Source organism: Vidua macroura, chromosome 21 (genome assembly GCF_024509145.1).
Source record: "Vidua macroura isolate BioBank_ID:100142 chromosome 21, ASM2450914v1, whole genome shotgun sequence".
In the NCBI taxonomy this organism is placed as follows: domain Eukaryota; kingdom Metazoa; phylum Chordata; class Aves; order Passeriformes; family Viduidae; genus Vidua; species Vidua macroura.
The window spans coordinates 7,824,271-7,849,127 of NC_071591.1; the positions used below are offsets into that span (position 1 = coordinate 7,824,271).

A 24,857-nucleotide genomic window follows, 5' to 3' on the forward strand; every position below is an offset into this window, starting at 1 on the left:
ACTGGGAGGAGCTGTGGATATAGCATGATAAATAATGTAAATGAGCTGAAGGTAAATGCCTTCACCTTGCAGGGCTCACAGAGGAGAGCTTGCTGAATTCAGGGCTGGCAGGTGAGTTATTTAGGTTTTTTTCTTCAGGTCTTCTGAATGCACCTGTGTTTTGACTAGGTGTAAGCCAAGGTGGCTCTGTGAGTTTCGAAGCAGCAGCACTGATCACAGTCAGGAGAGGATCCAGCCCACACCCACCCAGGCACAGCTCTCCCTGCCCAGCTCCTGTTTATTTCCTGTTCAGGCACCAACACCTCATTGCTGCCTCTGATTTTAGCTGCAGCTGTGGGTCCTTATCCCTGCTGCCCACAGAGTTTTTCCAGGTGTTTTTGCCCAGCTGGCCAAACCTTCCCTGGCTGTGGATTCAAGCTGAGCTCTGGCCTTCTGCTCTCTTGATGACAGAGGCATCACAAGCTGCATCAGCAAAAGCTTTTGCTGGGAGTGAGAACTGACAGGGCACAAAGGCAATTTTCCCAATAGACTTCACTTTGCTTTCTCTCCCTCGCGTTAGAATTGTCAGTGGAATCATCAGAATCATCAGAGCAGAGCCAGGGCTGCAGAGATGAAGTTTTCCATGAGCTGGTGGCTCTCAGGGACGTTTTGCTGTTTCCAAGTAGCAAATGTATCCCCTGTTCTCAGGGCTGAATTCCATCTGGAAAGCACACAAGGATTGTCTGTGGGGCTGGTTTATCCTGGGGTATGTGGCTTCTTCAAGTCTTCCCCTCTGAGGGCACCCTGAGGATGGCAGCTTTGGGCAGTCCTGAGCTGGACCAGGAGCAGTTCCTGCCGGGGTTGCCCTGGGAATAAAACACCTGAGGTGTTGGGATGGCATCTTCCAGGGGCCAGAAAGCTCTGCCTGAGGGGTTTTGTGCTTAAAAAAGGGCTGTTAGTCCTCCTTCCCAGGGCTGGCACCACTCCTGCTGTGCTGGCTGGGCTGTGCAGTGGGGAGAAACCTTTCCCAGTGAGGAGCTGTGCAGTGACAGCCAAGTTCTGTGTACAACCTGCTGTCACACACAGGGGTTTCAGTCTGTTTAGTCCCAGAATTAGAATTAATTTCAGAAGTAGAGGTTTTTTTTTTTTTTGTGAATGATGAGCACTGGAGAATTCTACAGATTGTTTGTTGTCTTAATGTGGCTTTTTTGTAATTGTTTCTTACTCATTTTTTGAGAGGACTTAGTTGTGGGGTTTTTTTGCTTTTTTTTTTTTTTTTTTAGGGATTACTGGTTTACTTATATTAGGTTGTTTGTTTTCTAGGTTAATTTTAGGGTAGTGAGTGCTTTTGTGACTAATAAAAATATACTTTTATTTTTGTTCTCTATTGAGATGAGATTTTTTCTTTACATTGTGATGTGTTTTGTATAACAAAGGGATGAATAGTTTTGTTTTCTGGTTCTGCATTGGCAATTATATGTTTACTTTGTAAATATAAGGCAGTTCTTTTAATCTTTGTGAGGGAGCTTAAAGGTGTTATTAATTTTTATTTTTCAGGCTAAAATACATGAGAAATAGCTGTGATGTTTGTGTTTGTGTCGAACATGTTTATAATTGCAATTGTTTAGTTATTATATGTTAAGTTAGCAGCAGTGAGGGGCAGGAGGAAGCAGGTCTGGAACAGGAGCAACCTGCCAAGCTGCCCACGTGCTGCAGGCTGTGCCGTGCCATGAAGTGGCTCTGCAGAGCTCACAGCACATGGTGCTCCAGAAATGCTTCCAGCAGCCTGGAGGGTCAGAACAGCTGCCCTTTTCCCATCTGAGTGAGGCTCCAAAAGCAGCAGGCAGTGATGAGAAGGGCTCAGCTCCCTGCGTGCAGTGTCCTCCCCCAGGGCCAGGCTGCCAGAGGTGCCTGCAGGTCACGGTGTAGAAGCACCATTACATCATCCCTTAACAAGGGAAGAGAAGGAGGTTAATGGAGAAGAAATTATTAACTAAAAGATGTAATTTGCCTCTGATTTTCATAGATATTCAAGAACCTCTCTGAGCATTAAGACACCAGCTGTTAGAGAAGCCCTTAATTTGGTGCATTTGAAACATAGCAGGAAGCTGCCTAATACTAGGGATTAAAAGCCTGTTTCTGCGAAGTAGGAGCAAGAACCTGCTATCAGAACAAGGGGCTGAGTATTTTAGAGGGATTTATGACTGCTGGGATCCTTTAGCTATGCAGATGTGACAATCTTTTGAATGGTGTCTGCTTCCCATGTCGCCACATCTTCAGTGTCTTTAATAAATAGGATATTCTCAATCTGCCAGGCATGTCAGCATGGGGTTGGGAGGGAGCCTTTGTGCTGGGAAAAGCTGCCTTGCACACCCTGGCCTGGGCAACACTTATCAGTTACTGCAGAATTTCCATCCCCTGGGGGTCGGGGAGGTCTCTTTGCCACCTAAGGGGCTGCAGCACTGATTAATTAGAGTCTCTGCCCTTCTGGTGGCTGCAGAATGAGCCAGTTTCCATGGAAGGAACCACTTTGGGTTATCTGGTCCAGTTGGAGCACAGGGCACAGGATTTCATCCAGGCAGTCCTTGAATAATCCAGTGAGGGAGACTCCATGCCCTCTCTGGGCAATCTGTTCCAGTGCTTGGTCACTGCACAGTGAAGAAGTTCTTGCTTATGTTCAGATGGAGCTTCCTGGGCAGCAGTTTCTGTCCATTGCCTCTTTCTGGTCCCATTGCTGGGCATCACTGAGCAGAGCCCTGCCTGCCCTCCTGGCCGTGCTCAGCACACCAGTGGGATGGATCAGGTGTAGCAATGATGGCTTCATGGTGTCTGACCAGCTGGAAAGGCTGGGGATGTGCAGTGGGTACCTTCAGGATGCAGAGCACAGGTGGGTGTGGAGATGCAGCACAGCTTGGGAGCTCTCAGGCCTCGGACCAACGTGTGGTTGCAGTCAGTGCTGCTTCAGATTTTGAGTTTCCCCTTTAATAGATGTCATTTTATCCTAAGGGCTCAGGCATTTATCCAAAGACTTCAGCTGTGCGACTGAGGAGGTGGCAACACCCAGGGGATGGGTGGAGGAAGCAGATTGTGGCTGCTGAGGCCAGTGTACCCCAGCAGGGCTGGGCAGCAGCCAGCCTGGTTCCTTCTGTGTGCTCCACATGCACCCCAGCACTGATGGAACACCTCATTGTGCTGCCTAGAGCCTGTCCCTGCTCACATGGCCCTTTGTGCTGGTGCCAAGGACCCTTTTCCCCATCCATCAGTGACAATGCAGCCACAAACCAGCAGGGTGGGAGCTCCACAGCATCCCTGCAGCTCTGTCCCAGCCATCAGCAGTTAGGAGCTCTGTGGGCAGCTTCTTCTGTACTGAGGTGATTTAATAACCACTGATACTTGTGTGGAGCTTGGGGTGCTCAGCTGCTCTGTTGGACATGCCAGCATGAGGGTTCCTGCTCGGAGGAGTGCACCATGGCATCGCTGCTGCTGCTGCCTTATTGCAAGGATTTAAATCACAGCACTCCTCCAGTGATGCTTCTCCTGTGCAGTCCCTCGTGGGCACGTTGGGAGGGGACTGAAGAGGGATCTTCCATCACTCACCAGAAGCCTCCCTTGGTCCTTCCACTGCTGAGCCAAAAGCACATTCAGAGCCATCTTCTTCTGGGCACCCTTTCCTCTCCTTAAAAAAAAAAAAAAAAAAAGGTTGTTCCCGTTGGCAAAATGCTCTGTGAGGTTAATAAGTAGGTGGGATTGGAGCTGATCTATTCCAGTCACACTTCCTGGTCTAGCTGGGAGGCTCAGCAATGGATGCAGCTCACTAAAGACTAGATTAGAGCGATTTTCCCCCCGTTGCCTCACGGTGGGGCAGAGCCTGAGCCCTGTGCCGTTCCCAAAGCATTGAGGAGTTATTTTCCAAATGGGTTGTTTGTTCATTCTTTATCTGGTTTTGTGTTGTCTCTTTGCCATGAGGGAATAGATATTTTTGTTTAAAAGCTGTTTGCAGTTTCAGACTGTTGCTTTTATGCCATTAATATGGAGAAATCCCAAAATACTGCCTGTGGAGCCAGCTTTATTTACTGGATTATTGCTCCATGGCAAATGGGATGTCAGGGCAATGCATGGCAGCTGGGAGCAGCTGTCTCCCCTTACCAGAGTCCCTTCCCATCCCTACCTCTTCCTCTCATCCTGGCTCTTGCTCCAGCTTGGCAAAGCCCCAGGAGGACACAGGAACACCCCCACAGCCCCTGTTTGATTCCTCCCAGCAGAGGTGCAGCGACTCCGGGGAGTTCCGAGGTGTTGAGGGCAGGTAAGGAGCCAGAATGGTTTGGTGGCTGGAGGCAGGGAGAACATTCATGTTGGGGCTCCCTCCCTGCTAAGCACCAAGGTTTCCCCCCTCCATATCCAGGGAGGATGGCTGTGGAGGACCCAGGGCTCCTGTGCTGTGCAATGCACCTTCCTGCAAACAGGAATCATCCTTCCCTCTGCAACTCAGTCCCTGGAGGATGCTGTTCCCCCCGTTCCCACTTATAAAACAGGGCTGCTGCTTCTTTGCAGCCTTGGGGAAGGGAAGGGAGCAGGTTGGAGGTGGTGCTGAGGTGCCAGGGGTGCTGCAGGGAGGGATGGGCACTGCCCCAACTGCTTCCAGTAGTCTCTGCCTCCACACAGCTCCGTTCGTGCTGTCAGGTCGCTGAGCTGATGTGGGCAATTCTCATAATATTGATGGGGAGTTTGGCCAGTTCATTTTAAATCTGTCTCCTCTTCCCCTCGATGCTTCTCATCCTTTAATAAACCAGCACAGTGGTAGCAGGGTGAGCTGGCAGCTCAGTGCCATCCCTGCCAGGGCTGTTTGGGAAACATCTCCACCCATCCACTGTTCACCTGGTGCCCTCCCACCCGTGGGTGCTGCCAGGCACTGACATGGGGGCTCAGCATCATGCCTGGGTGTGAGAGGCTGGAGGGGCTTTGCTGGTGCCCTGGCTGGGAGCTCACGGGCCAGCCCTGGCAGGGACAGCCTGCTTCCCCCTCAGCAACACGAATGTCATGTCTGTAAGTGGTTACATTAACACCCTTCCCCCCGCCCCTATTTTTCTCCCTCTCTTTGAAACGTCCAAGCACAGGAGTTATAATTGTGCTGTTTATTATTCCCGAGCCCAGCGCCAGCCAGTGCACCAGTGCCTTGTTTACCTATTACCCTTCAGGCCAGGATAATGGATGGATCTCTTTTCCAGTGGCTGCCTTCCATTTCATTCATCTTTTTATTGTTTGTTGCTGCAGTTCTATTACCTGTTCACAACTTTGAAGCCTCAGACACGCTAGTTGGAGGCAATGATGTCTTTCCAAGCCAGGCTAACACCTCATGCCGTAGTCCTGAGGAGCAGCTAAGGGGTTTTTAGGAGTTTAGCAGCCCTGTGAAGGTGGGATCTTCTGTGGCATGTATGGGGTGTTTCAGAGCCCACAAACACACACTGTATTTTGAGCACATCTTCACTGGCCAGGCTCAGCAGTGAGGTTTTTCCAATCCAGTGTATAAATGACTACTGCACTTAGCACAGCATTCCATCAGTTAGGTCACTGTTGCATCCCTTTCCATTTCAAAGATCTCATCCCACCAAAAAGGATGACAGATTGTGTGGCTTTGAGCTGCTGTTGCCCAGTCTGCAGCCACGCGCTTCTGCAGGATGTTGGGAGCATTTTTTATTCTACAAAAATAAAAGCAGGTGTGGTGTCAGACAATGCAGGGGTCCAGGGTGGAAGAGATGCTTTGTAACAGAGGTTGTTCAAATACTGGAGGTTCTCAGAGTGGTTCTGCACCAGCTGCAGGTAGGATTTAGGAAATGGGCCATCACACCCTTGGTGAACATGGACATGACCATGGCAGCCACCTCCTGCTCCTGCTGCCCCATCCCAGCTCTGGATGCACCTCTGAGCTGCTCCGTTTCATTCCTGTCTGTGCAGGTAGCAGGATGACCTCACAGACAGTCAGCCTCTGCTCTTTGGTCATTGCCTGTGAGAACCCCACTGCTCCCAGCATGTGCCTCAGCCCCAGGGAGAAGGAGGAAGAGGAAGAGGGATGGCCACGGTGGAAGCTGTCCCTGCAGCCAGAGCCCAAACCCAATTGTACACCCATGATTGTGAGATTTAGATGAGGAAGAAGTTACTCAATCAGAGGGTGGGCAGGCCCTGGCACAGGCTGCCCAGAGCAGCTGTGGCTGCCCCTGGATCCCTGGAAGTGTCCAAGGGCAGATTGGACAGGGCTTGGAGCAGCCTGGGACAGTGGAAGTTGTCCCTGCCCGTGGCAGGGGGTGGAAGGCTCTTACAGACACCAGCACAGTCCAGAGCCAAGGCACTGCTGTCAGAGACGCTGCCAGCACCCACTGGAGCTGATGGAACGTCATCCATGGGCTTCTCCTGCCTCAGGGACCAGAACTTTCCTTTCCCTGGCAGTGGAGCTGCTGCCCCTGCAGTGAGGGATGCCAGGGAGCTGTTCCTGCTCCCCACTCCCCCAGCCTGTGCAGATGTTTGTATTCTCCGCAGCTGATGAAAATATTCATTATCTCGTTAGCGGCTGCTGCGGCGGGGGAGGCGCAGATTTGCATTCCCACAGCTGATCCCGCAGCACACGCCACGGAGCTGCCACGCAGCAGCAGGGCTGTGCCCAGGCAGGGCTCTGTCCCTCCTGCCCTGCCTGCTGCCACACTGCCAGGCAGGGAGCAGTGCCAGGGCCATGCACGTGCAGCACGGAGGACAGGAGGAAGATGGGAGAGGGATGTGGAGGAAGGGAGAGTGCCTTGGGGCTTGCTCTGTGGGTTGGGAGGCAGTGAGGAGCAGTGCTGAGTCTGGGAATGCTGCTGAGGTGTCTGTGTGTGTATGGCAGGGTTGTGTCTCCTGGCTGTGGATGCTCCTTGTGGGACGGGAGGTGCAGGGTCTGGGGGAATGCTCATCCCTTGGGAAGGTGGGCCGGGACACTGGCTCTTCCTGCCCAGGGCCTGCCCTGCCATGGTCAGTCCACACTCACATCCCCTGACCCATGTCCCCACACAGCTGTCAGGGGGTTCCCTGAGGTCTTCTGAGTCCACCTGGTGAAAAGTTGATGGTGACACCCCCCATAAGGATTTGGGAGAGAGGCCAGCAGTGTGCCCAGGTGGCCCAGAAGACCAGTGGCATCTTGGTCTGTACCAGCAACAGTGTGATCAGAAGGAGCAGGGCAGTGATTGTCCCTGTGTACTCTGTACTGGTGAAGGACACCCCAAATCCTGGGCTCATTTCTGGGCCCCTCACAAAAAGAAGGACATTGAGGTGCTGAATTGTGTCCAGAGAAGGGAACGGAACTGGGGAAGGTTGTGGAGCACAAGTCCATGAGGAAGCTGGAGGCGTTTAGCCTGGAGAAAAGGAGACTCAAGGGGAGACACTGAGAGGTTGATCTCCTCCTGGGTGGCAAGCAATAGGACAAGATGAAACAGCCTCAGGTTGCCCCAGGTAATATCTATACTGGATATTTGAAAAATTTATTCCCCAAAAGTGTTGTCAAGCCCTGGCACAGACTGCTCAGGTCAGCAGTGAAGTTATACCATCCTTGGAGGGATTCAAAAGGTTTCTGGAAGTCACACCTGGGGACATGGTTTGTGGTGGCCTTGGCAGTGCTGCGTTAATGGTTTGACTCAGTTGTCTTCTCCAACCTAGATAATTCCCTGATTGTGTGGACAGGAGAGGAGGGATGAGACGTTGGCACTGGGTACTTGCAGAACCAAGAGCTGGGCTCTGCTCCCCTCCTGGCTTTGGCAGAGATGTGGTGATCCATGTGCCACCCCCTCCTTGTCACCATTCCCTTCATGGTGCCCAGCACTGCCAAACCTACCTTTGCTGTCCCCAGCTCCTGTGGCACCCAGGAGTTTCCCCTTTCCCTGTGCTGTGGGGAGCAGTCCATGGCATGGCCTCGCTGGCCTGCTGGCCTTTCCCATCTCTGACTTTTATGATATTAATTATAGTGGTGGTACTGCACAGTTAATCTGCATTATTAAGAGATGTGGAGGAGATTGGTTTTATAATAACAGCTCAGATTTATGGAGTACCTTTCATCTCAGGGGGTCCTTATTGGCTTTATAGCCTTGCAGAGAGGAATTGCTGCTTCTTCCTTCCTCATTTCACAAGAGCTGCAGCTGCTCCTGGGCCATGGGAGCTCTGTACCCACTCAGGACACATGGAAATACAGGTTATGTTCAGCTGAAAAGCAAGAGGAGAGTGAGACAGGAGGGTTTGAGGCAGTAAATTGTGACCACATGACTTTAGGATGTGATAGCAGCATTTTTGCATTGTCTGATGGGCACTGTGCTGGTCCCCATTAGCTGGGCTGTGGGTCTGTGCTGGTCCCCATTAGCTGGGCTGTGGTTTGTGCTGGTCCCCATTAGCTGGGCTGTGGGTTTGTGCTGGTCCCCATTAGCTGGGCTGTGGGTCTGTGCTGGTCCCCATTAGCTGGGCTGTGGGTTTGTGCTGGTCCCCATTAGCTGGGCTGTGGGTCTGTGCTGGTCCCCATTAGCTGGGCTGTGGCTTTGTGCTGCTCACACCATGGGACCCCTTCAGTGTCACCTCCAGGGACAAGGCTGACATTCAGCAGCCCGTCACTGCTCTTCCTTGCTAGTGCAAGCACTGGTTGATGGAGATTCCCCATCCAAGGGCTAAATCAGCTTGACATTGACTTAGCAATGCGAATCCTTGCTCCAGGCAATGCAGTCAAGAACAGTCACCAGCACGGGGACATCTGAGCACTCCACAGCTATGCCAGCTGTCAAGCCATACCTGCTTCCAAGGTAACAGCAGGGCTTGGATGCAGTCCTCAGTGCAGCAGGAAGTCTTGTCTTCCTCTTCCCCATCCCAAGTGTCCTCTCCAGAGGTGGAGGATTTGCTGTTCTGCCTGTTGCAGTGCAGCTCGTGACTGCATAAACCTGAAAGCAAGTGCTGGGTTTGGGCTTGGGCCCCATCAGTTGTACCCAGTGTCCCAAAATTGGTGGACAAGCTCTGCTGGGAGCCCTCCTGTCCCCTGTGGCATAATCCAGATCCCCTAAATCTTCCTCTGCACCTGGTTCCTGGGCAAGATTGACCTGGTTTGGATGCTGGTGGCTCTGTGCAGAGGAAAGCTGGAGCAGGGGGTGGGGACAGGCCCAGCATCCCTCGCCCTCCTCCCTGTGCCCCAGTGATAATCTTTGCTGCTGTGGTGCCCTGCCCCTGCCTGGGCTGCAAGAGGAGTGTCCCATGGACCGCTGCCTTCAGTAACAGCTCCCTGGAGATGAAAGCTCGAGCTGTTTGTGCCGGTTCATTTCCCCCCAGCACGGGCTGGAGGAGCCCAGCACAGGCAGAACAGCCTGCGTGCCTGGCCCCAGCTTTCCAGGGAACGCTGGCACTCGCCATCTGTGCCGTGCCCTTGGGCAGCAGGCACACATCTGGAAGGTGTGGCAGCACTGCCACTTGTCATCAGGCACCCGGGGTGTGATGGCTGCAGAGCTGGGAGGAGGGAAGAGATGTGGGAAGTGCTCCAGGCACCTCGCTGAGCCCAGGATTGAGGCTTGGCTCCTGGCACCACAGTTCCCTGGGAGGGTGGCAGGGGTGAGGTCACTGTAGGTGCTGTCACCTCACCCTGTGCATAGTGTTGTGGTTCTGTAATTAAGTTCACACACAGAAATGCAGCTCTGCAGCTGCAGTCACAAATCCCAGCTAATTCTCCATGTGTTCTGGCTGCCTGACAGTGCTGCTGCTTGTGGAAGTGTCCCCTGCCTGGGCACTGCCTGTGCCTGTCCCCTGGGGACACCAGGCTGGCAATGGTCCGTGCTGGTAGAGCCATGGGCTGGCCAAATACCCTGCATGGGCACCTCGGACAAACACTGGGGTCACCCTGGGCTCGGGATGGTGGCATAGGGACACTGGCACAGCTGGAGCCCACACTGGTGTATGAGAGGTCTGGTGTGGAGGGGAAGTTGGAGCAATAACTGTGCTGAAATGACATTGTCAGAGTGCCAGCACATGGAATGTGTGGTGGTATTGCAGCCCTGCTGTTGCCTGTGGCTGTTTTTCTTCTGCTTCTAATGACTAATAGAGAGAAGACAAAACAATTTCTATTAGTTTCTCCCACGCCGCAGTGGGTTTCTTATTTTCCAAACCTCATTAGAGTTTGTAATACCATGGTGGTAGTCAAGAGCAGTCCGAGTCACCCTGGGGGGAGAGAAGAACCGAAGAGATATGATGTGCAGCCCAGCATTAACACTGCTCCTGGCTCATTTCCAAGGTCCCTCCTAATTCCTTTCCAAACCTTTATGCCTTATCTTCATCTTAAAGGTTAACAATGAAGCTTAGGAGAGGGGGAAAAAAAGAAGTGTTTAAGATCTCAAATTGTTAAAGAGAATGGATGTGTGTGCTGAGTGGAGAGCTGGGTCTGAATTTACATTGGAAAGGCAAATATTAATATTAAAAGGCTGTGCTTGTGCTTCCCAGGGCACCGCAGCTGGGGTGTGAGTTTCCCTGGAAAACTGGGGCTGCTGGTGCACAGAGAAGCCATTGGCTGCAGGATGCTGTGCCCAAATCCAGAGGAACTGCATCAGGTCAGGCACCAGCCTCCTCAGGAAGCCCCAGTGGGTAGTGCGGGCTCCTCTGGAGTCAGTGGGAGTTTTGCATTTGTTGCCTCCTTACAAACAATGCCAAGGAAGGTGCCAAGAGGAGCAGCACCCAAACAACCTGGGGGAGAGGATCCACAGCCTGGGCTCAGCTCAGCACTGGAATCTGCACCCACAGGACGTGTCCAGCCTGGCCCAGCTCGCTCAGCTTGGACAAATCATTCCCATAGGGAAGCTGTGCCCCGGTCATCTCGCAGTGGCCACAGCCTGGTGGGCAGGAGCTCCATGAGCTGCTCAGGTCTGTCTGTCATCTTCTCCATCGAGTCATAAAGAGCTGGAAGCTGCTGAACTTATGGAAGCTGACAAGGTCAGAGCCTTTGGCTGTCAGTGGTGACAAAGCTAATGCAGGGAGACACCGTGAAGAGCGGATACATGGAACAAGACATGGATCCTCCTGGCAGATTCTGAGCAGCTCCAGCCCCTTGCAGATGGGCAGATTTCTCTCCATCCACAGGTGCTGGGTATTACCCAGACCTTCCACTCAAGGAGGATGGCACACAGCCCAGATGTGTCATGGTGGCCCTGCTACCAGGTTCTAGGCTTAGGACAAGGCTGTTGAACCACTGTGAGGGTGAGCAGGCCTTGGCACAGGGTGCCCAGAGCAGCTGTGGCTGCCCCTGGGTTCCTGGAAGTGTCCAAAGTCAGGTTGGATGGGGCTTGGAGCAGCCTGGGACAGTGGAAGGTGCCCATGCCCATGGCAGGGGGTGGAACAAGGTAAGTTTTAAAGTCCATTCCAACCCTGTTGGAATCACAAATCTGTGAGCCTGTGATTCTTTTGCTTTTCTCCAGCCACGGGTGTTTCTGATTCTGTGTTGCTCACAGCTTCTCCATCTCTCCTCTCAGAGTGAATTCCTTTGTGTTTCCCTTAGAAATGGCTTCAGGAGGGGATGCACTTTTTCTCCATGGAGGGGATTCATGAGCCTCACGTTCACTCTCAGTGCCACAGTGGTGGGCACCACGGCTGAGTTCCCTTCAGTGCTCAGTGGCGTTGCTGAGCCTGGGTGGCCCTGAGGAGGGCTGTAGTACCTGGGGGATGCTGGGAGATGCCCTGTGGGAAGATCAGGTTCAGTGTTGGCAGAGCACAGTGCTGATGGGAGCACCATGGAGGGTTTTGGGGCTCAGCCTGGGGGTGTGTGGAGGGGATGGTGCTGAGCAGCAGCCGTGCAGACCCCTCACACCAGCCCAGGAGCACCAGGGCTTCCGTGGGGCACTGGTGTGATTTACCTCCTGAAACACCTCAATTTAAATGCTAATTCTCCCTGAGCCAGGGGGTAAGGCAGCTATTGGATATTGTCAGGCTGTTTATTGCTGGCACTGAAGTGGGACGGGCTGGGGACATGGACGAGCAGCACAGGGACAGGTCCTATCCACAGCATCAGGGGCTGCTGGAGGGATGATATTGGTGCTCTCCTTTTTGCCTGCAGCCTGGTCCAACCACACTTCATTGCAGGCCGTGGTTAAGGCTGAGAGTTGGGGAACTGAAGGGGCTCCTGAAACTGGCAAAATCTGACTGGTCTCTCCTCTTTTATCCTGCCTTGTTCTGCAGGAGTGGGGCCTCGCTGAAATTAATGCTCAGTAAATTTGGAATAAGTAACTGCTGCTTCACAGGGTTTGCATTAAACCTTTATAATTCACCAGTGCTTGAGGTCATGGAGACATGCTGGGGGAGATTTACAGTGTGCTTACCTTCTCCTAAGTGGCTGTGGCAACAGGACACCCTCTTTTCTCTTTCCCAGTGACTCCAGATCAATTTTTTTTTTTTTTTTTTTTTTTTTTGGTGATGACAAGCTAAAGGGAAGCTATTTCTCAATGTTCCTGTGTCAGGCTGGCCTCTGCTGATCTTGCAGCCACCCCAGCAGGCAGCTTCTCCAAGGGAAATTTGGGTGAAAAGCTGGCACTAAATAACCTCAAATCCATCGTGTTCTCCCCGAGTCATTGTGGGACAGAAAGAAGTAAGATTAATAACTAATTCTTTGCCAGAGCAGGCGTCCTCTCAGGCTTGCATAGCAGAAAGGAGTAGTCACTTTGCTGAACATAAGCTTGCTGGATGATAATGTGATTAACATTTGTAGCTGTGCTGGCTCAGATAAGGGTAATTAAATCTCACGCTTCAGGGCATAAGCTAATCACTTGTGGGGTCACTTTATATATAATATTTATATATTTACCCCTTCATGAATATACTTGCCCAGGTGCTGTGGTGCAGGGTGTGCATCCGCTGTCAGTGTTGGGTGGAGGCAGGAAGCCCCGTGCCAGCTGATGCTTGGAATGTGCAGTGGGAGTTTTACAGCTGCAAGGAAGGCTTGGTTTGCAGAGTGCATCCTCAAAGCCATGTCCTGGGGGAGCAGAGTGCCAAGGGAGGGAGCCACAGCTGACTGAGCTAAAGAGGAGAAGCTGCTCATTCACCCAGTGGTGTTGCTAACAGGAAAACGAAATGCACGTCAGCCACCAGCTGACCTTTCCCTGCTGCAGGCCAAAATCCCACTGCCAGCTTGGCTCTGGCTTTGAGCATCTCAGCAAGGAGACATGGTGCCCCAGGGCCAGCAGAACTGTGCCCTGGAGCAGAATTCAGCAGCCGTGGCCCAGTCCTGGAAAGCCACAGCACTCCAGCTCCTCCCCAGGGCCTGCACCGAGCTCTCCTGCTCGCCCCAAACCCCATTTTGCCCTGGGATATTGGTCCTTTCTGGAGGCTTCTCACGGGCTGTGTGAGCTGCTGCCAGCACTGCGGAGTGCAGCGATGCAGCCCAGCGCTGCAGCACAGCTCTGCTGCATGACCTTGGCTGTGCTATTAAAGGTCACAGTCCCCAAAACCACAGGTGGTTTGTGCATCTGGTTTCAGGAGGACAGGAGAACAGTGGTACAGCAGGCTCTTGCTGCCTGAGCCCTGCTCCTGTACCTGAGCAGCCACTAATTGCTGTCACCCCACCAGCACCCCAAGATGTGGGAGCTGCTGTCAGCTGCGTGTGTCACCCCTGGCAATGGGTGCGTTGTAGGACTCGGCTGAGGATACACCAAGTGTCCATCAAAGCCAGCATTTTGAACTCAGTTTAATCCAAGTGGCTGCCTTCCTCCTCAGCCCACCCTGCCAGTATTCTAGCTCGCTAAAGCCTTTGGTCATTTGACCTTTCCCAGCATCAGGTTCGTTTATATGGAATCAGTTCCCTCCAAGGCAGGCACATGCTCTGGGTCAGATGCTGCTGGGAGAAACTGCATTTCCTCATGTAATGACTCGGTATCTGCAAAGAGCCTTGGGAGATGCTCAGATCCCCAGCAGGAGAGCGCTGTGCTGGGGAGTGGATCATGTTGGAGAGAGCTGCGTGCTCACTGCTCCAGTGAGTCCTGGGCAGCTGTTCCACTAGGAAGACGCCAGGAGCAGAACAAGAGACACAGGAGGATGTTGTGGGGCTGGCAGGTTGATCTGCATCCTGCCCAATCCCACTGGAACATCCCTGTGACCCCCACACCTGGCCCTGCACCCCTGCAGGGGTGCCAGTGCCTCTTCCGTGCCCCAGTTGGAGGCACATGTGGCAACACGTGCACAGGGCTGCTGTCACATCCCTCCCCTCCTCCGTGTCCCTGCCCCTTGCACAGAGCCCGCTGGCTTTGATCACAGTTTCCAGAGTGCAAAAAAAGTCTGGCAGGAACCCTTTTGTGCCTGCACAGCGAGCAGCATGCAAGCCACAGGGTTATTAAGAAGGTCCCGTGGAAGAGGAGCTGCAGCCCTCTGTCAGCTGCCAGTCCATGGAATGCTGTGCCCTGGGCACACCCCAGCAGCCGTGTGCCCTGCCTGGCGTGTCCCCATCACCATCCTGCCCCTCAGGCAGTGAGGACTCTGCAGAGGGACAGTGCTGTGACCAGGCCCTCTGCCCAGTGGGTGCTCCCCCTGCATGGCTTTGGCTCATCCCTGCCTTGGGATGGCAGGGAGCAGGGGCCTGGAGGTGGGGAGAGCTGGAAGAGACACAGGAAGGATTTGGTAGCAAGAATGTATCATGGAAGTGCTGCTGATGTCCTGCCTTGCACTGCTGCTCCCTCCCGTGATGGAAGCTCATTGTGGGCATGTGCCCACTCCTTGGCTCCCACTTGCCCCTGCTTTTTCCTTGGCCTTTTGAGTGTGGAACAGTTGAATAAATGGATAACAAGAGTGGTCCTGCAGAACGTGGCTGTTCAGTAAATGCCTTCTCATAGAGGCAGCAGCTCTGAGCAGCAGTTGCTCTCTGTGGGTCCCCTCATGCCTCAGCTTCTCCCTCCTGAGCTGCCCAGGCATGGGCCACCAGCCCCCGGGGCTGTCCTGCCTCATGGATGAGCTGGGATATGCCCAGGGAGAGCTGTTCTACAGGCTCATGGCATGGGTGGGTGCTGCTGAGATGGCCCAGGTGGGGGCAGGAGGAGATGCTGCCTCCTTGTGTCTCCTCTGCCCAGTGTCAGGGTGCAGGGTGCTGGATGAACATGAGCTTCTGGCACCTGTCATGCCATCTCTTTGTGTCCCTTGGGGTATGCCAGGTCCATCCCCTCATGTGGGACAGCACTTGGGAAGGTTCTACCAGCCTCTTCCTAGGAATCCTGATCTTCTCAGAGGTGGGATATGGGGCAGGGCAGGCAGGGACCCTCCTGGCCCCTGTGCTCATCCTGGTGCAGGACGGGGAGCTGACCTGTCAGGATAGGGACAGTCCCACGCTCCAGGATGGCAGGCAGGCTCAGTGCAGCTGCATCCCACTTTTCCATCACGCTTCTCCACAGCTTTGGGATTTGGCAGCGCTTTTTCCCCTTTTCTGCAGAGGCAGAGCAGCAGAGACACCAACATGCTTCTTCCCCCATTCCCTACCAACCTGCTTTGTTTTGCAGCCCTGTTTCCCACCACCCACATGGCTCCCAGCTCCAGCAGTAATTGCAGTGCCCCATTTGAAATTGCTGTGACAGCAAAGGGCTCAGAGCAGCAAAACATACCACCATGGGGATCCCGTGCCCAGCGGGATCAATCTGAGATTTGTGAGCATGCTGTGAGTGAGAAACTTTTCCCCTCAGAAAAATAAAGCACTTTCTTTTTCTTTTTTGCACCAAGGCAGTGTGGAAAGTGAGGCTCCTGAGATGCAGTCAGGTGCTGGTGGCTCTGAAATGGGAGTGTAGCATGAGGCAGGCTGCCTGTGCAGCCAGAGAATCATTGAATGGTTTGGGTTGAAGGGACCTTAAAGATCATCTTGTTCCAACCTTCCTGCCATGGGCAGGGACACCTTACACTAGAGCAACATCCTTAAAGACCCATCCAGTCTGGCTTTGAACACTTCCTGTGCCCCACTCATGTGTCCCTACCTACAAATGCTCCTGTCCTGCCTTGGGGCTGGGAACATCCCAGGTTGGTTGCACAGGGCTATGGCTTCCTGCTCACCTCTGGTGCAGGTTGCACTGGCCACATCTTGGCCCCAGAGCAATGGGAGGATGCCAGGGAAGTGTTCCCTGAAATCAGCATCTCGCTGTGCCGGGACCCGTGGGAGTGACCAGGGTGTCCCCAGTTGTGAGATGAGCACAGGATGATGGATCATCCCCCCAGGCACAGACTACAGGGCGTAAAACCAAGGAAGGTGAGTGAAATCAGCAGCTGTTTAAAGGAAAATATATTACAAAAAATGCAGCTGGGGCAGGCTGTGCCAGTCTGAACCTCCCACAAGCTCCTGGGGCTGACCTGATTTTGCAGGAACCTCCCTTTCTTCTGCTCTGCTGCCCTTTTGTCTCCACACCCGGAGGATGCAAAGCCTCCTGGCCTATATTTTGGCTCTAAGATCAATATTTAAAATCCCCCCTCCTGTTTCCTTGGCGCAGGCGCGAGGCATTTCGCTTACCGGGGGAGGCTCGTCTCCCAGAGACCTGTCTGTTCACCATTTCAAATAATTTCCCTGGTACTGTTGTTCTAGAAACAATTCATTAGGGGCCTATTATACAATGTTATACCTGCCAAGGTTAGAAAAGATCCTGCATGTGTGGTAAAATTGTACTGTGAGCTGTACACGAGAGTGGGTTTTTTTGTGTCTGTCTGTAAATTATACTTCTTCTGCCTTTTGGAGAGCGAGTCACTGGGGGGTGGGGGAAAATGTAGAGGTCATGATGCTGCCTGGGGAGCCCCAGCAGAGCTTGGTCACTGTCCACATGGAGATGCTGCAGGTGTGGAAAGGGGCAGTTTTTGGGGGTAGCAGCCATTCCTCTTTCCTTGCCCCCTCTCCAGGGGCCCACTTTGAAAATCTGGGCCAAACCCAGTGGCTGGGTCCCCAGGCTGAGAGCAGTTCCATATTTCTGGAGCGCTAATGGAGCTGCATTCCCTGGGGAGCTCATTAAGCATCATCTCAGAGGGCTGCACAGCCAGGCTGGCTGGTGGGGAGGCTGCAAGCCCCATCCCCTGGCAGGGCTCCTGCTCGAGGAGATGCCCCCCACCCTCCTGAGCCGCCTGTCCCGGTGCCACCAGGGCGGCTCAGCCCCGCTGCCCGGCCATGCCCTGCATCGTTGCTTTGCAGTTGTCTTTTTCTCTCTGCAGGGAGAATAACTTCATCAAGGACTTCCCCCAGCTGGCCGACGGCCTCCTGGTGATCCCTCTGCCCGTGGAGGAGCAGTGCCGTGGTGTCCTCTCGGAGCCCCTTCCTGATCTCCAGCTCCTCACAGGTACGAGCTGCCCCCGGGGTCAGTGTCCCAGGGGGGAGCCCAGGAGGAACAACCCCTTCTCCCACCCTGGGTCCCAGTGTGGTTGCTGAGGGGCATCATCACCTTTCCTGTGTGCCTGGGGCAGAAATAGTCTGAGGGATGTGTGAGTCCATTACATCATCATCTCCATCCCTGTGAGCTCCTGGCAGTCACAGCCATCCCAATGCTGGTCCTGCCAGCAGTCCTGGGACCCTACAGCATCACCACTGAGGTTTCCAGCCCTTCCACCACCCCATTTCTCACCCCTGCAGCGCGTGGCAAGGTAGGAGGGAGCATTAAGCATTCCCCAGAGCATGATCAGCAGTGTCACCCACCTGCTTTGTCTTTGCAGGGGACATCAAGTACGACGAGGCCATGGGGTACCCCATGGTGCAGCACTGGCGGGTCAGGAGCAACCTCTACAGGGTGAAGCTCAGCTCCATCACGCTCTCTGCAGGTGAGGGATTCCAGGGGCAGGGAGATGTGTGTCTGCATGGGTGGGTGGTGGTTTTCTGCCCCAAGCATCCCACTGACATTTCCCGCCTCCATGCTCTGTTCCCAGCGCTGCTGCAGAGGCAGGCAGGGAGATTCACCTCCTTTTTTGCGGGGGGGGGAAACTGAGGCAGGGAGTTTGTGCAGCAAGAGGGGAGGTCAAAGCAAGGAGGAAGCCAGTAGGCAATGAGCAGGAAGGATTTGTTTTGGGGTGGCTGTGTATATACAAAAAACAGTCAGTCCCTTAAAAAAGGTGGTTTCAAAAGGAACCACAGCACTTGGAAAAGCAGGTCATATAAAGCAGGGAGTCACAGATGAAGAAGGGGTGGGTGGGAGGATCCTGCAAATGTCAAAACATTTCACTGCCACATTTTTACAGCTACACATTTTGTTTCAGAAATGCTGAAACATTTTGTTGCGACCTGAAATGTTTTGCCTTTTCGTTCAAAGTAGCATTTTTTTTATTTAAAAATCAACGAGTTTTTAAATGGAGAAAGAAAGAAAGAAAGAAAAAAAAAAGATTTAGTGCTAACAGGCTGCACAGCTCCAAAATGAAATACCTTGCTCAGAGCTGAAAAAAAAAAAATGTGGGTTCAGCTCAAAATGAATTCTTCTGGCTTTTTTATTAAAACAGCCTTCTTTTTCAATAAACCAGCCAACCAACCAGCCAGATAATCTCATTTTGGTGACAGTTATGACGTATTTTCTTGCAGTACGTTTTCTGTTCCACCACTGAACCAAAACGATGCTTTCAGCCAGCTCTAAGTGATGCTGAAGTGCTGTGAAGTCATCAGTGTCTCCAGGATATTTCACCACCATAGAGCAGCAAGGTCCATGTCCTTGTCCCCTGCCAGAGGTCCCTGCTGTCTGTATGGGTGTTGCTCAAGTGATGCCTTGACCTTTGCACATCCACGAATCTGCCACCACCAGCCCAGCCCTGCATGTCCCTCTGGGCTGTCTCCAACTTTCCTAAAAACAGTTACCAGTTGTGCTGGGTGTTTGCACGAGGGATGGAACATCTCTGGTTATGGATACAGCCTAGCAAAGGCCAAGCACATCTTCTGGGGAGAGTGTTAATGATGTGTCATCAGGCTGAAGAGCAGATGAGCTGGCAAGGATGGAGGTTTTGTGTGTGTGTGTGTGTGTGTGTGTGTGTGTGCACGTGTTCACATGCACATCCCTGTGAAATTATCTGAGAAATCTCTTAGGGAGATGAATCATAGAAGGAAGTCAGAGCCACAGCCTGGGGTAATAACAGGTTGTGGATTCCAAAGGATCAGGTGGAGGCAAAAGAGAAGGAACTGCACCCATGTGGGGCCTTGTATGACCTGAGCAGGGAACCTCTGGGGCTCCTTCCCCCGGGTTGTGGCTGCCAGCCCTGCCTGGCTGACCTGTCCACCCCCTGCCTCCCTCCCCCAGGCTTTGCAAACATCCTGAAGATCCTGAACAAGGACAGCAGCCGGGAGGAGCTGCTCTCCTTCATTCAGCAGTTTGGCTCCCACTACATCGCGGAGGCGCTGTACGGCTCCGAGTTCAGCTGCACCATCCACTTCCCCAGCAAGAAGGTCCAGCAGCAGCTCTGGCTCCAGTACCAGAAAGGTGAGGAGGGTGATGGGAATGGGCAGGGGCACAAACATCAGGTGTCACGTGCTGGTTTCCATCCATCACCCCCTTTCCCATGCATACACAATCACCATGCAGGCAGGCTCAGGCAGGAGGCTTGTCCCAAACCGAGTGCCCAGTGTCAGGTGGCACATGTCATTGGCAGCATCCCTGAGCCACCCTGCCTGCTCCTGCCCTTCAGCTCCCACATTTTGGCTCCGTCCTTGCCCAAGGTGACCCCCTTCCCCACGGTGGCCCTCTCGTGCCCGGGGTCAGCTGATGGAGATGTGACAGAAATGAGCTGTCTCAGAATGGCTTTGTTTTATTGCTTGTGACAGTGACAGTCTTTAAGGAAGTGCATTAAATCAATAGCAGACTCGTTGTGCTACACCATAAATAACGAGACACATCATTAAACAGGGCAATAAACTTCAGGACTTTGAAGTAATACAATTAGGTTATGTTTATAAAAACTCCCTTATCACTGTAGCCTTCCATTTGCCAATTCATCTCTCTCCTCCAGGGAGTTGGGGATATGCCCTGGATCTGATATTTTTCTATTCAAAAAATATCTGTGGTGTATCACAGAGCCCACCTTAGGGCTGATGGTGACAGAGGTCATCAGGGCATTTGCATCCTGCTCTGGTGGCACTGCCAGGAGCAGCCTTGCTCCCTGGAACCCAGCAGAGAGAGGTGTTCTCCCACACACCGCCTCCCTTGCTCTTGGCTCATTTTCTTCTCTGTTTCCCCAGTGTAGCTGGTCTTGTAAGCGTATTTATAACACCCTGTGCTCGTTTGTTTGGGTTTTAAATAGTGATAAATGAAGTTTGCCATAGCAATGCCCCTGTTTAGCAGGAGAAGGCACGTGGAGGTGGGTTGTTTATGTACTCATGATGTTATTAATCAGTCGGGAGCACTCCCTGCAATCCAGGGGCACATGTGTTGGTGGGGAGCAGACCCCATGGTCCCAGTGCTATCACCTGGGGCCAAACCAAAGCCAGACAAAGGTTTCTTAGGAGAATGAGAGATGGGAATGAGAGGCAGCTGCTGCAGTCCTAGCCTGGCATAAGCATTGCTGCTGTTCCACGATGCTGGGGCCAGAGGGGACATGAACAGTGCTTGATCTGGTGGTGAATTATCTCCCATTCCTTCACTCTCACCTCCCCATGTCAGGGACAGCAGTGGCTCAGGGCTCAGCCACAAAGCTCTGCAGTGGCACAGGGCCTAAAGGCAAAGCAATGCCTCGGTGACAGAATAATTTCCTTTTTAGTCCATGGTATGCAGCTGGCCAAGGGGGATCCCTCGCTCCCCACCTGGGTCCTGCCCCCACTCCTGGAGCTGTGCCTGGCTGCCCTGGCATTTGTGAGGCATCCAGAGCATCCTTTCCCAGTGCCTGTGAAGCACCAAAGCACTCATGGCACTCCAGGGATCCCCTGAGGGTTTGCATGTAATGCCTGGACATAAACTTTTCACTCCTGATTGTGCAGCATTTGGGCACCAGGCTGGCCCCAACCTTGTGTTTTGTGCATGGCTCCTTCTGTGGCTTTGGTAGCTGATGGGGTTGGTGAGTTTGAACTTTGGGGCTGTGGGCAATGCAGAGGTGGCCAGTGTTGTATTCAGCTCTTTGATGGCCAGAAAATGTTCTTGGAAAGACATTAAGGATGTTCAGGACTTGGGGAGATCAGCTTGTGGACAGAGAAAGTGTCGTGGGAAACCCAGGGCTCTGTCCCAGGGAAAACACACTTAGCCAAGAGAAAGAGCTTGCTGTTCATGGTAGATGGATTTTATTCCCAACTTCTCTACTGATTTACCCTCATTTTGCCAGCGACATAAGGCAGATAGGAATAAATAGCTCCAGCTAGACATTTCTGGATGCCTTCTCCACTCAGAACATCTCTGGCCTGCCGGGCTCCCTGCTGCTCACCAGCCCGTTCTGAACTGCTCAGTGAGCACACATATGCATCAGCTCTAATAAATATAAAAGTAGGGCCAGAATAACTGTAATTTGTTAGTGGACAAAACAGGTCACAAGAGGAGGGGGAGAGGAGAGTCTCAAGCTAATTGGAACAGCACCAGCTCTGAGAAAAATGCACATTATGGGGTGTTTGCAGCACCGCACAAAATTATTTTAATATTTTAATCAACTTCATAAATCAATCGCCAGGCCTCAGGAGGAGGCCTCCAACAATAAAGGCACAATCTGCACGTCGAGCCCTAATTGAAAACATGGTCTTGAAGAGAAGCTCACGCTGCTGGTGCCAGGGCAGGCGCTGGCTCTGTGCCGGCCTGGAGCTGCCCCAGTGCCTGTGACGTGGGTCAGGATCTGCAGAGCTGTCCCCCCTGCCAAGGGCAGGGACAGGGATCCGCCTCTGGCCAGGGACAGCACAGAGCGGGCAGCCTGCTCTGCCTGGAGCAGTGACAAGTGTTCCCTTCCTCCTGCAGGTGGATGAGGAGTGGGGGGGGGGGGGGAAATGAGGTGACAGAACAGCCTGCCCTTGTTCCTAAGGGTTTGCAGGAGTGAATCCTGCAATGGAGAGCCAGAGAGGCACGATGGCACAGCTGTGGCACACCCAGCACTGCGCTCCTTCAGGACAGGCGTGCCCCAGGGAGCATCCCCCAGGCTCCCTCACAGGAACAGCCTCAGTCCGTGAGCACACCAAAGCAAACTCCAATTTTACTTCATGCAGCGTGATTAAAAGCCCATATTTTGTTCTGCTTGCTCTGGCTCTGTGCAGCCAAGCAATGCTTTAACACATTGAGTGGCCTCCAAGCAGGGACCTTGAGATCGACCCAGCCATTGATCTGTGCCATGGGAGCCTGCATCGGTTTTCTTCCCCATGGAGCCAGCATTTAACGCTGACGGTGCCTCATTAAGTTGGTAGCAGTTGTGTGAGGACCTTCATTTGGCAGCTGGGACAAACATGATGTCTCCAGCCAGCTCCTGCTGCGTGTAAGAATGTGCTGGGCCTGGTGGGACAGAGGGAACCGGCTTTGTGGTTCTGTGGTCCACAGTGGTGCTGTGGATTTCTGGAGAATCCAGTGTGGAGATCACCCTGGAGTGCTGGCTGCTGCTGAGCAGTGTCTCCATGGCACCCACACTTCTTCTTTTTCTCCATTCTGTCCCCACAGTCACGAGGTTGGGGTGGATGAGGTGGTGGGAGATGACACAGCCAGGACAGCTGACACAAACTGGGCTCTTCCTCACCACACAGTGCCATAATAATAAACCTGGAGGTGGAGGCTGGGAGTCACCCCACCTCAGAGAAATTGTACATCAGGGAAGAGAGTGATCCCTCCATCCAAGAAATCCCCCTGCTGGGAACCATTTCATTCACTGATAAAAGTTCATCAGAGAGCTGGTTGCTCTGTGGTTCCTCATTCAGGCTGGTGAGGAGGAGGAGAGCTTGCTTAGGGAAGGGGAAGAGCTGCTCTGAGAGCAAAATCTGACAGCCCTGGTGAGATTTCTGCAAGAGCTGTTCCAGTTTGGTTATTCCCAATGGAGAAGCCCAGCTGGGAAGCAGGAAGGGATGCTGATGGGCTCAGGATGTGTGTGCCTGGGTGGGGGAGATTCAGAGGGTTTCACTGCCCAGCTGAGAGGTTACTTCAGGTCTGCAGTGAGGAAAATGTTTGTTTTTCTTGAATTTCCTGTGATCTCTAGATAGAGTTTCCTTGCCTGAGGTTCCCCTGGCCCTATTGAGTGTTCAGCAAGCTCAGCCTGTGGCTGCTGCAGATGGGAAAGATGTTCATGTTCCCTCTCAGTAATCGATCATTTATGGGAATAGTCCATGGAGGGGCTGTGTTCTGGCAGGTCCTGTCACATTCCCTAAGCCTCTCTGCTCCTTGCCCTCCCCAGTACTTGCTTCTCTTCTCTCAGACCACATTCCACTCACATTTACCTGTAAGAGGTGACAGCTTTCATGCTTTCTTGTGAGCTCAGCAGTTTTGACAGGAGATCTTCACAAATATCCTTCACAAAATTAAGGATAGAGCCTGGGGCTCTGCTAAAATAGGAATCCATATTCCTCTGAGTGAGGCCTGTGGCTCCCTCCTGTCCTTTCAAGGCTCCATTTGTCTCCCTTCAGGTCTGATACTGCCATTAACACAATTAAGATTGAACTAGTCTGCAGGAACCTTTAGTTTTCCTTTCTGAGATGCAATCAGGTGCATTAAGAAAGCTGTAAAGCTACTTTTTTAGCTGTTAAAGGACATAATGGATTTCCCTTATATGTGCTTGGTCAGAAGTAGAACACATAGAATTTCCCTGGTTTTGAGATTTGTCCCTATGTGCAACCACTCTATTACCTTTTTAACACTCTTAATTGCTTGGTTTATGTCACTATTTCAAACCCTCAGATTTCAACATTTTGTTCGGAGGAGGTACAAGCAATCTAGCTGGTTGTCATGAAATTTAGTTTAGACAAAAACATGTGCTGTGAGTAAGTCTGCTAAATGACCTTATGCCCTTCTCATTGTAATCCAGAATTGCCAGGCAAGTTGAGTAATTAGTTGTGCAAAATGAAATAACTTTAAATCCTCACATTGAGTAATGACCCAGAAAAATCACTTAAGCTATACAATGGGAACAACTCAAAGCATCTGGCTTTATTTTCACTCGTGTAGCTCTACCCCCTTTGATGAGGAACAGGCTCTCCTCCTCATCCCTTCATTCCCTGGCTCCTGGTTTTGCCCAGAACAATGTCCATGGCTCAGCTGTTCTGCCCTAAGAAATCCAAACCTGTGATAAAGCTACAGGGTAGCTCTAACAGCACCACATGGCAGCTGTTCTGCAAGGGTTGAATAATGTTTGATAAACCAGAAATTCATACCTGTTTAAAGAGCTGAGATGAGCCCAAGTGATGAAATCCTTCACCCAGATCAGCCAGGTGGCTGCAGAGGGAGGGGAGGGGAGGACCTGCATGTGCTGTGGATGCACCTACTGAGGAAATGTCCCTGCTGACCATCCAGGAGCCCCTCTGGCACCACCCGAGCTGGGGTCGAGGCACCTTCACAGCTACAACCCCTGCACTCAGTCACACCAGGTTTCCACACCAGCTCAGCTCCCATGGCAGAGTTTTGATCTAAAAATAATTTAGTCATGGTGCAACATCAGAAGAAAAGCCCAAGCTGGTGCCTCCAAGGAGGGGGATTACAAACAGAGGAAACCCAGGTGTTTTATACCCTCACAGTGTAAGTGCACCAAAGTCTGAGGTTTTCTAGGTGAGCCCGTGGCTCCTGATGTGTCCAGTCACCTGGCTGCACCACAGGTCCCCACTGGCAGACTATGGATGAGCCAGGGACACAGGGGATGGAGTTTTCAGCCATCAGTTTTACAGCTGAGCTCCTGGAGCCAGGGAACTGAAATCAGACTTCTGAAACATCAGGTGACAAGGGAGATACTGCCCTTGAGGCAGAGTGAGTTAAGGTACAAAACCACAGCATTTGTTTATAAGGTGGGTAGGGAAGTGT

At 52.5% G+C, this 24,857-nt stretch overlaps 1 protein-coding gene and 1 long non-coding RNA gene across 2 annotated transcripts in view; one reads left to right on the forward strand and one right to left on the reverse strand.

Moving 5' to 3' along the window:
• Positions 1-24,857, forward strand: part of ASTN2 (astrotactin 2) — a 320,188-nt gene that overhangs the window by 186,370 nt on the left and 108,961 nt on the right. The window contains exons 14-16 of the mRNA XM_053996162.1: positions 17,155-17,279; positions 17,650-17,754; positions 19,209-19,388. Of these exons, the coding sequence (XP_053852137.1) occupies positions 17,155-17,279; positions 17,650-17,754; positions 19,209-19,388 (410 nt within the window). The remainder of the gene's footprint in view (positions 1-17,154; positions 17,280-17,649; positions 17,755-19,208; positions 19,389-24,857) is intronic.
• Positions 7,496-9,511, reverse strand: LOC128817568 (uncharacterized). Its single transcript, XR_008440237.1, has 3 exons — positions 8,770-9,511; positions 7,832-8,196; positions 7,496-7,664 (listed from the first exon to the last, which is right to left on the reverse strand). It is a non-coding gene; the product is annotated as an uncharacterized LOC128817568 (long non-coding RNA).